This window comes from Octodon degus, unplaced genomic scaffold (assembly GCF_000260255.1).
Source record: "Octodon degus isolate 3935 unplaced genomic scaffold, OctDeg1.0 scaffold00018, whole genome shotgun sequence".
Classification (NCBI taxonomy): Eukaryota; Metazoa; Chordata; class Mammalia; order Rodentia; family Octodontidae; genus Octodon; species Octodon degus.
Genome location: NW_004524594.1, coordinates 22,080,992 through 22,091,821, shown reverse-complemented (window position 1 = coordinate 22,091,821; position 10,830 = coordinate 22,080,992). Strand labels below are relative to the sequence as shown.

General features: G+C 54.4%; 2 protein-coding genes across 4 annotated transcripts; one reads left to right on the top strand and one right to left on the bottom strand.

The window, feature by feature from the left end:
• Nucleotides 1–6: 6 nt before the first annotated feature.
• On the top strand, nucleotides 7–5,424 carry Cnih2 (cornichon family AMPA receptor auxiliary protein 2). Of its 2 annotated transcripts, XM_004627202.1 has the most exons (6): nucleotides 7–120; nucleotides 3,568–3,636; nucleotides 4,018–4,065; nucleotides 4,307–4,419; nucleotides 4,495–4,638; nucleotides 4,792–5,424. In XM_004627202.1, the coding sequence occupies exons 1-6, from the start codon at nucleotides 40–42 to the stop codon at nucleotides 4,817–4,819; spliced, it is 483 nt and encodes a 160-aa protein (XP_004627259.1). In that variant the 5' UTR covers nucleotides 7–39; the 3' UTR covers nucleotides 4,820–5,424. The 2 variants fall into 2 exon arrangements, with proteins under 2 accessions (XP_004627259.1, XP_023566422.1); XM_023710654.1 differs by lacking the exon at nucleotides 7–120 and having other exon boundaries at nucleotides 1,737–3,636; nucleotides 4,792–5,414.
• A 346-nt stretch (nucleotides 5,425–5,770) lies between these two features.
• Yif1a (Yip1 interacting factor homolog A, membrane trafficking protein) lies at nucleotides 5,771–9,803 on the bottom strand. 2 transcript variants are annotated; one of them, XM_023710795.1, is made up of 8 exons: nucleotides 9,747–9,803; nucleotides 8,746–8,957; nucleotides 8,478–8,582; nucleotides 8,274–8,352; nucleotides 6,821–6,878; nucleotides 6,543–6,698; nucleotides 6,068–6,161; nucleotides 5,771–5,973 (listed from the first exon to the last, which is right to left on the bottom strand). In XM_023710795.1, exons 1-8 carry the CDS (start codon nucleotides 9,784–9,786, stop codon nucleotides 5,827–5,829), a joined length of 891 nt encoding a protein of 296 aa, XP_023566563.1. In that variant the 5' UTR covers nucleotides 9,787–9,803; the 3' UTR covers nucleotides 5,771–5,826. The 2 variants fall into 2 exon arrangements, with proteins under 2 accessions (XP_023566563.1, XP_004627258.2); XM_004627201.2 differs by having other exon boundaries at nucleotides 9,597–9,798.
• Nucleotides 9,804–10,830: the final 1,027 nt, after the last annotated feature.

The window sequence follows — 10,830 nt, the reverse complement described above, 5'->3', positions numbered from 1 at the left end:
GCGCTGGCGCCCCCCGGGCCGCCACCCGGTGCCGGGGCCATGGCGTTCACCTTCGCGGCGTTCTGCTACATGCTCACCCTGGTGCTGTGCGCCTCCCTCATCTTCTTTGTCATCTGGCACGTAAGGCTGGGCTGGGGCTAGGGCTGGGGGTGGGGTGGGGGGCAGGGGGCGCACGGAGTGGGAGGGCCCCTGGCTGAGGTCTCAGAGCCTTGGGGAAACTTGGAGTCTCCTCTCCACTATCCCCCATCCATCGGTTTATCTTCACCCCCTTTAACAGCCCCTCATTGTCGGCTTCCTTACCGCAGGGGGCCCCCCTTTCTCTAACGCCTCCGCCTGTCTATGGGCATGTCACTCAGTCCCTGACCCCCCCTCTACCCCCATCCATTCGTGGGGAGGAGGGGAAAATCAGGAATAGCTGCCCTCCTACCCCCTCAATCCATCCATCCCTTTTTTGTCCGTCTGGCAGTTTGTCTGTCAGTCACTACCCCCCCCCCGTTTTTCCAGCAATGGAGCCGGTTACTATGGCAACTGCATCTGTTTACAGGACCCGCATATCTGAATCCATTAACCCTTTCCCTTCCCAGCCCCCTCCCTGGTCAAGCAGCCATGGGCAGTAAGCACCAGAAACCTAGCCCCCACTGCAGCTTACTTTGGGGACCCCTCCATTCCTCTCCACTTTCCATCCTCCCTAATATCCCTGTTCTCACATTTCCACCTCCTGCATTCCCCCTTGCTCTCCCTCTCACCCTGATCTGGCCTCACACCTGGGTCTCTAGAATGTTACTATCTCATCCTGATGACTTACTTCTGGAAAGGATCCTTCTCTTCAAGGGCCTCCTCTACCTGTCCTCCTTTCCTTCCCTTCACTATACAACTATCAGTCAACTTCCAGCTCACTGTTGGGGGCTGTGGTCCTCCTTTAGAGCCCTCCCTCCTCCACTGCACCCTAAGGTGTGTCCTACCTAGGTCCCCTCCAGGCCTGTTCACTGCAGCCTTTTGCTCAAACCCTCCCATTCCATCCCCCTTGATCTTCGTTCCCTTTGAGTTCTCTTACCCCTCTTCAGCCTCTCTCCCATACCTCTTCCTTCCTTCATTTGCTCTACCTGCCTCTTCCTGCTCTCCCCACTTCCTCTCTTTTTGTGGGACCTGCTGCTTCCCCCTACACTCTCCCCCATCCCTGTTTGCCATTTCCACTGCCTTTTTTAAATAGGAATTTTATTGACTGTGCTTACCGCTACTCTATGAGGAGTGAGCCCCCACAGGCTCACCATACAGCACAACCCCATGTCCACCCTGTGGCTTGCCTTTGTGTTTCTGTCTCCATTGCTTTTTTTTTTTTTTTTTTCTCCTCCTTGCTCTTTCCCTCATTTCATTCCCCTAGGTCCATCTTGATTTCTCTGTTTTCTGTTCACACCCAGGGCCCTGGACAGTGCTGTGGGTAGTAGCAGAAGGCTTGGATCCTAATGACCACAACCAATTGGGGGATCATGGGCTGGGAAATGTAGTGCTATCATGGAATACAAGAAGCCCCCTTTCATGCACCTCCCACCAGGTAGTCTTGGGATTCTCAGAGATGCACAATCTCCATTGGTTTGTGGGACTCCAGGATGCATAAGAACAAGACTTTGTCCTTGTGGATTGCCCAGCCTGAGAGGCAGGACCCAGCTTTTGAAGTAATACCTTTATTTCATTCACCTGATATGCACAGAGCACCTATTATATGTGAGGCACTGTGTTCTCTCAGTCATTTAGCTGGGTGATCTTAGCAAGTCATTCATGCTGAGCCTGTTTTCTCATCAGTAGAGTGGGCTTATGGACATCAATGTCCAGAGTGAGGTCTACTCAGAGGTCAGGTGAGAGGAAGTGTGGTCTTTAGTCTAAAGCTGATATGAACTAGAATCTTCTAGGGCAAGACCCCACATCCCACCCCAAGCTGAGACCAGGCCCCATGGGTCGCTAGGCAACCCTTGTAGTGAGCGATATGTGTCAGCTGTCATCATGGGGGACTGGTTTGTTCCAGGGGACTGAGTCAGCACCAGGCAGCCTGGGGGGTGGGAGGTGCAACACCCGCTGCCTGCTGGTGGTGCCAACTCAAGGGCAGACAGACGGCACCCTTCCGTTCCCTCCTGGGCCCTGTTGCTGTGCCTGTCAAATGGGGCGCTTGCCCAGAGTCAATGAGAAGATGGGGGAGGGGACCCAGATGGCTCCAGCTCCCTCCAGGAAGCCCATGTTCTTTCTCTCTGAGCCTTCTGGAATCTGGGATTTTGGGGGTGGTGGGCCTGCTGCTGCTCCTTGGGCTGGAGGGGAGTGGAGGGGGCCCTATCAGTTTCCCCAGGCGGCCCACCTTCCCCAGGTCAGTTCCTCTCCTTTAACATCTGCTCCTGCAGAAGTGCCCCCTTCTGAGGATACTGCCACCTGACCAGGTAGTCTTGGGATACAGTCCAACAGAAAAATACTTAGACCCCTCTACCTTACTTCACCAATGCACAAGCTCTTCGGATTTGGCTCCTAGAGAGCTCTACAATTCATCCACACCTCTCCATCTCTACGGTCACTCTGTCCACTCAGACAACCACTATCCCTTCCTGGACACTCCAACAAGCCCCCTCACTCTAGCCTGAGTATAACAAAATGGTTAGTATTTCAACTCTGTATTAAAATCCTGACTTATCACTGTGTGGCTTGGACAAAATGTTGTCTCAGCTTCCTCTGCAAAACAAATGAAAATACTAGCACTTAAGTCATTAGATTATTACAAGTGTTCATTGAATAAACATAAATCCAGTTGAGTGTCTTGGCTATGACTGAGCCAGCTTGTACCCCCACCAATCCTAAGGCACCAGTCTGACTGCCCCATCTGTTTCTTTGTAGCCCTCAGTAGCTCCCATTACTCTTGTATTGAAGCCTCAACTCTTAGTCTGGCCACCTACGTCTGGCTGTGTGTGCTGACCTCTCCAGCCTCATTTTGTAACATCCCCTCCTTCCCACACTCACTTTTACCCCAGGCCAATGAATCTGCAGCTGCTTCCTGAATGTTCTTTCAATCCTCTATGCTTTTGTATCTGCTATTCCTGCTGCTTAAACTGCTTTTCTTCCATTTGTTCACCAAACGCCTACTTAAGAGTCAGCCTGAACCCCTATGCTCCCCCTCACAGGATCCTGCTGATACCCCACATCCCTGATCACCTCCAATGTAGTTCTGAGTCCTCCCCCAAACCTGGGGCTCCTCCCTGGCAAGAGCTGCTGCCCAGATCTCAGGCTCTGGTGCTTAGCACAGGACCCAGCAGAAAAGGGGCCACGTTTTAGTTTTAGGATGTTTGGGAAGTGTAGTGGAAATGGGCCAAAACAAACATTAAGACACTGGGGGTGGGGGGAAGACACTAGAATTCCTTTCTGTGTGGTCATGTGACCTTGAACCAGGTCTTGTCCTTCCCTGGACCCCAGTTCTACACCTTGCCAAAAGCTCCATCTGACCCGGTCCCCATGTATAAATTCCTATCCCATGAAAGGAGGGAATCCTGCCTTAGCTGTTGCCCCCACCCTGATGGGCACACGCCCCTCCCTCAGATCATAGCCTTTGATGAGCTGCGGACTGACTTCAAGAACCCCATCGACCAGGGGAACCCAGCGCGGGCTGTAAGTGATACATGTGCTGTGCTGAGGTGTGTCCGTCTGTCTTCCATTTGTCTTCGGTGGCGGGTAGGAATGGAGAAGTGTAGGGGTGAGGGTGGGGTGTGGAGGACCAGCGGCCTTTGCCCCTTCTTTGTCCCCACCCCTGGAAAACACCTGGCACGAGTTCTGGGCTCGGGTTCTTCCTGGCGGGGCAGCAGTTGCCAGGCTCTAGGCCGTTGCTGTGGAGACGCGGGTGCAGTCCCCACTATGGTGACAGTTACCATGGGGACGGCTCAACACCGATAATGCAGGGGGCTCTAGCGCCCCCTGGCAGCCACGTGTGGGGAAGTGCCTCAGGGCCGACTTCTCTGCCTCCTCCATCTCAGCTTTTTCCTTCCCCTACAGCGCGAGCGTTTAAAAAACATTGAACGTATCTGCTGCCTGCTGAGAAAGGTCAGTGTCAGGGCTGGGTGCAGGAGGCTCCTAACAAGTGCTTCCTCCATGTTGGGGAGCCCAGTACAAGACCTTCTCTGGGCCTCTTTGATCCATGCAGCCTCCTGGGAATGGGTAGGCCAGATGCCATTTTGGTTGTGTGGTCATACGGGTTGTCACCTCCCTGTCCTCAACTTCTCTCTGTGTGCTTGAAGCTGGGGTCTGTTACAAGGCCACTCACCTCTTACTGTCACTCCCCCAGCTGGTGGTTCCAGAATACTCCATCCACGGCCTCTTCTGTCTGATGTTTCTGTGTGCAGCAGAGTGGGTGACTCTGGGCCTCAACATCCCCCTCCTCTTCTACCACCTCTGGAGGTAAGGGCAGCCACCACCACGAGGAGGCTAAGCTGGGGCACGGCTCATGGGCACTGAGGCTTCTCCCCGCCCCAGGTACTTCCACCGTCCTGCAGATGGCTCTGAGGTCATGTATGATGCGGTCTCCATCATGAATGCTGACATCCTCAATTACTGCCAGAAGGAGTCCTGGTGCAAACTAGCCTTCTACCTGCTCTCCTTCTTCTATTACCTGTACAGGTGAGGCCCTGTCCAAGAACTCAGGGAAGGGATGTCCCAGGCAATCCCAAATTCTTGCCTTTTGCCCCTGAGGACTGAGGGCAACCCAGGGTGTCACCAGGTGGGTGGCCAGACTTGCTGAGGACTCAGGCTCACTACCTCATCTTCCCACAGTATGGTTTATACGTTGGTGAGTTTCTAAGGGGGAAGCCGGCCAGGGAGCGAGCCCAGATCGGACCGGACGCCTGTGCACCCCCAGCCCTGCCCCTCGGCCGAAGAGGCCTCAGCCCTGGGGAGGGAGGGGGCACTGGTGCCCCCAGCCTCTCCATCCCCCAAACTGCTGCTGCGGGGACCCCCCCCCCCGCCTTCAGAGCCCGCCCCCTTGGACTAGGGCCAGGCAGGGCTCTAATTAGGGGCAGGGGCTCCTCTGCCAGCGTGCAATTAGGCATGGCAGTTAATCCTGGAAGGGGTGGGACTTTGGCTTGTCCACTTTGGAGGGGGGAAGACTTGGACCCTGCCACCAGGCAGAGCTTGATCCTGGAAATTCTGGGCCACCCCCCCTCAACCCTCACCCTGAGGCTCCCCCTGCAGGTGGGGGGCACCCACACCGGGAATGAGCAGGCTCAGCAGGGGGTAGCCCCACCCCTAGTCTGCCCTCTCCCCTCCCTGGACTCTCTCCAGCCCCATCTCCACTTGCCCCAATCCCAGCCTACCCTGTCTCTTAGACCTATTTTCTATGTTGCCTGGAGGCACCCCTTCCCTGGCCATTTGTGACAAAATATGAATAAACTACTGCAAACACATGGGCCCCTGTTCTGCTCCTGAAAGATGTGAAGTGATGGGGATGAGATGAAGGACAGATAGGTCCCCAGTACAGCTGGTCTTGCCCCATGAGCCACAGGCCCCTCTGGGAGCCCCCTCAGATGGATCTGAGGCCTTCTATGTCTCCTTAGCAGCTATCCTGTCATCCTCACTTTCCTGGTTGTGTCTACTAAAGCCTTTCCATTTGCCTTTCAAAGTCAAAACCTCTAGGAAACCCTCCCTGGCTCACCCACCTCCTAGACAACCCCAAGCCTAGTCCTCTGTGCAATGCAGAGACCCAGAGGTGTCTGAAGCTCCCCCACCAGGCCCCAGGAACAAGGGTCAAACCAAGTAAAGGAAATCAAATCTTCAATGTAAGGAAAAACCAGTGCCACTGGGGCCAGGGTATCACCGGACCAGGTGGAAGGTAAGCCAGTATATGATGAGTGGCTGAAAGGCTGCAGCTCCCAGAGTCAGGTAGAGCTGGACACGCTGCTGGGAGCCAGGACCACCCATGCTGTCAGGGCTCAGGGCTGCTGTCCGCAAAGAACGCACCTGGAAGAAAGAAATGCTAAGGCTGGGCCAGGAGGGGAGGGTTATCCCCAGCTGTGGCCCAGGTGAGAAGGCAAAGGGACAGCCCAGGACTTACAATGAAGTACATAAGTGCAGAAGAAGTCCAGCCCAGGGCCACATAGTAGCCATCACTGCCAAACAGCAGGCCTGTGAGCACGCTGAGGATCATCCTGGGGAGTGGAGGAGACTGATAACCCTGGTCCCACCAGAGGTCCAGAGCCCAGCAAGATTCCACCCAACCATGGCCCTCTCTTCTGAAGCTGTCCACACAGGGGCTCAGATTTAAAATAGGTCCTCAAGGCTCAGAGCTCAGGCCCAGGACCTAGATCTGAGACCTCTTCTCTCCTCTATGCTTTCCTAAACCCCCACCTCCTGAATTCACTCAGTTCCAGGGAGATGGCTGGAAACAGTGGTCTCTAACAGAGCAGAGGTGGAGGCTGAGAGCGGAGCAGATGTCACACTTCAAGGCTATGCAGGACCCAGACCCACGACCCCATACCCCTAGTCCAAGCCCTTTACCTCCTAGCTTGCCCCACATTATTTGTGCTCACCCCACATATTTGTAGCCACTGTAGGCCAGCAGGTGGAAAGTGCTTAGCTCACTGCGCAGCGTAGCTAGGTAGAGGCCCAGGAGCAGAGCCAGCACCTCTATCACCATCCACACCAGTGCTGTGCTTGCACACAGGCCCAGCACCTCTGGAGAGAACCTGTGGCCATGGGAAGGGACAGGTAAGAACCACCATACTGTGGCAGGGGTGAGGGTGAGAGGCTGGGACATGACACAGGTTCCTCCCTGGGAGATGGGAGATGGGAGGGAGCTCGGACCAACCTTTTCTGAATGCCCAGTGCCATCCCAGCGAGCAGCACATAGGTGATGAAGGCCATTGCTGCCAAGAGTCAGAGGGAAGCCATTAGCTCAGCTTCCTCGTCTAGAGCCCCTCATTACATGTTCATAACCTTGGTACCAAACTGCCCCCATACTTCCCTCCCTCTATGGCCCAACCTTTACATTCAGCTTCCCAGTACCCTGTCTAGAGTATCTTTCCTTAACCAATGCCCTCCCTGAAGAAATGCCACCTGACCCTTCTCCCAGAACTACCAGCTACATCCTCCCCTCCCGGTTTGGGAAAGCTTGTCAGTTTCCTGCTGTGTCTCAAAAACTGCTTCAAGGGCCAAAGCCATTGCTCATCCTAGACAAGGAGCACCCTGATTGCTGGCAAGACTACAGGAACAAAATGCAGATTTAGTGGCCACTGGCCCAAGAGTCTAAGCCCATGGGGATGACCTCAGCCAGCATTTCTAAGTCTGCTCTTTGGCATGATTCTGGCTGCCCTGATCACACAGTGAACTCCAAGCCAACTTTGAGAAGTTCTAAGAACTTGGAGCCAGTGAAAACCAGGCTTCAGCAGCAACTTAAAACTCCCTAGTCCTCTTCCCCCGAAGGCACTAGAATGATGTGCCCACCAGAGAGCAGTGTCTGGAGCCAGGAAATCAGCTCTGCCACATAGAAGCTATGAGCCTCAGAGATACTAAAGTTCCATTGAGCCTTGGCTTTAACATGTGAGGTGGGGATGCAATGCCAGCCTCACACAGTGCAAGAGGCTCATGGGGTGAAGGATAAGGACTTTTGTCCTTCTTGGGCCACCAGGGCAGGCTGAAATGCCTGGCAGTTCCTCTGGGAGCTGGCCCTGGAATACTTCTCCAAGGCCTGGTCCTGTGCAGACAGCAGGACAGTAAGGAGTGAGCTGCAGAGTTGGCCAGCCACAGCACAGTGTGGGGAGACTGACAAGTGCCAGGCAGACAGGCAGTTGTGGGGCCCTAAAAGGGAGAGATCCCTTGCTCAGGGGCTCAGGTTCCTAGAAGTAGAGATATTGGAGTGGACTTCAGAAAACAGGTAATAATCACAGAAATAGTAGTTACTGGGTGCTTCCTACAGGCTGGGTCCAATGCTGAACACACCTCACCTCCCTGAATCTTTACAACAATCTTCGGAGATAGGGGCTATTATTCTGGTTATACTGAAGAGTACAAAAACTAGCCTAAAGTTCCACAGCTGCAAGTGGCAGAGCCAAATGTAAACCCAAGGCTCCAGCCAGGAAAGTCACAGTTCAAATTAACAGGTGGGAAAGTTCCTTACTGGTCATCCAACCTAATCTACCTGGCATTTAGCATCCACCACAAAAAGCGCCAGGAGCAGATGCCAGATCAACACTTGACCTTCTCACTTCTCCCACCTCTAGGCACAGGTACTCTTGTGACCCCTTCCCTGGTCAGAGACTCACTGGGGATATAGAGGTCAGGGGCGTTGAGGTCTTGCCGTGGGGGCAGAGGCGCATCACGACTGTATTGTACTTCCCAGTTCTGGCAATGGTGGTAGCAGCCAGGTCAGGAGAAATACAGGAGAAAAAAGGAGAGAAGGTTGAAGTCTAGGGGACAGACCATGGGGTATGAGGGAGGCCTACTAGCTCACCTAATAGATAGCTCACCTGGTGTGTGTAGGGGAAGACCAGGAGCCCTAGCTTCTTGGCCACATAGGCTGTGTCCACAGCGAAAAAGTACTTGAGTTTGTTCACAGACACAAAGCGGTGCAGCTGGGAGGGGAGAAAGGAGGCTGTGGGTGGGCCACACCAGAGCCTCAGGGTGCTTCTCTGTGTGCTCCTTCCCTGAGGGCTGCTGTGAGGATCAGGTGGGATCCTGTGAAGCCCCAGCCCTAACCAGAAATCCTGCTACCCTTTCCCTAGGGGCAGGCCACACCTCCTTGTTCACCATGTCCTTTCCATGGGATGCAATGGAGCTGCCATAGGCCATAGCAGCATTGGCCATTGGGTCGCCAAGCAAGTGGTTGACACTGAAGGCCACATCAGTTCCTGGGGCTGGGTATCCCCCAGGCTGGCTGGAATAACCACCACTCGTGTCATCGAAGAGAGGAGGGGGATCTGGAGCTGCTCGGGCCCTGTGCTTGGAACCTGTGGATATGGAAGTACCAGAGTAGGTGTCAAGAATAGCAAGCAAGAATGTAAGCTGTCCCATCCCCTTGTTGAACCCTGGATGGGTCCTCGGAACACCAAACAATAGTAACAGTGAGGGAAGGCCAAGCTGGGTTAGGAGTACCTCATTCAGAAAGAACTTTCAGGAGGTCCTTTCTGAGAAATCCTTTGCTACGTGTAGGTAAAGCTGTTCATCTGGGATTTCTCAAGGGGAGTGGGTCACTCTCAAGGGAAGTGATCTCTGAACAAAGTTTTGGAGAGTATAAGTTTCTGAAGATGATGGGAAAGGCATCCCTGCGTGGATAAGGGTAGGAAAGGTGACAGCGGTGGGGGACCCTGCCCGATGCTAACAGAGGAAGGACGTTCTGGAAGCAACTCCATTCGTGCCCGGGTCAGATGGGGGGATCCCAACTGCACGATCACCACCCTATCTCGGATTGGGCAGAAAGTGCCAAGTCTAGGTCAGACTGCAGTCTCGCGGGGCAGGAACCGGAGTGACACTCCCCGCCCTGGGCAGTGGTGACGGCTGCCCCTCTCACTCAGGGTGAAGCGGGACACGCAGCCGATTTTCTTCCAGTCTGCCAGGACGCGCCCCGCCCGCCCAACACCCCCACGCACCGTGGGCTCCATAGCCCGAGTGATAAGCCATGGTCGCGACGGTTGTTCTCCCTGAGGGCCGGCTGCGCTGCCTCACGAGTAGGAATACTAGTAAGACAACTGCTCCTCTCCCTGGGCCTGGACAGAGGTTATCCGGCACCTGACACGTACCCGCGCAGGCCGATTGCGGCCGCCATATCCAAAACGTCATCCTTCGCCACTCTTCATTGGCTGTTCGGCTGCGCCGGTTCAGCCCACCCCTTCTTCTAATTGGCTACTGGCGAACTCTCGCCGATGTGGATTCGGCAGTAGTCAACTTCCGGAAGAGGTATAGGCGGAACAAATAGTGGGATTGACGGTTTGAGGCGGTAGCAGCCAATAGGTAGGAGAGTGTTGTAAATTATTTCCGCCTCTGCGCAATGAGACACTTGACGCCTGCCACGACTACACCAGAAACACCATCCAGAAAATTTCAGGTTTGAATCCAGAATTGAGTTTCAGTAGTAGTACCTACACCAGGCGGAATGGAACAGTCAGCTTCTGATCAATCCCTGCCCCTCCGTGCCCTTAGTCCTCCTTCTCTGTGCTTTCTTTCTTGCTCTTCCCCCATAGTTCACCCATTCTTTTTTTTTTAATTTATGTGTGTGTGTGTGTGTGTGTGTGTGTGTGTGTGTGGCCAGCTCAGCCCACCAGGGGGCGGGGCTGGCTGGCATGTGGCGCTGGGGGATTGAACCGTGGTCCCTCTGATTTGCTTAGCTTGTTCTAAGTAGGTGCTTTAGACCACTGAGCCATCTCACCAGCCCCAGTTCACCCATTCTTGGAGCGGAGCTCCAGGAGACCTTCAGGTGTTGGTGGGAGGCCAGGCCAGACCCGACCAAAGGGTGGCTCCTCTTCTTGCCTCCCACTTCTTTGGGTGTGAGTGCTGTCCACCATCTAGTGCTGAAAATGCCCTCCCGCCTCTACTGCCATCCCTCAGATCCGTGGGGACCTCCGATGGGAGAGTTTGAGATCTTGATTCACACGCTGCGTGAACGAGAGAGCGCATACACTTGCACATTGAAAAACTGCAACCTAGATTTGAAGTTCTGGAAATTTGGGTGGGATTAGATAGGCAGAATCCTGCACCGGGCCTGTCCTGCCAACTCTGATGGTCTAGTTGATTTGGGGGGCCAAGGTATAGGATTGCCTGAGATTGCATCCAAAACTCCTGAGTCATCACCAGCCCTGTAATCTCAAAGTGAGGCTCCTAAGCCTT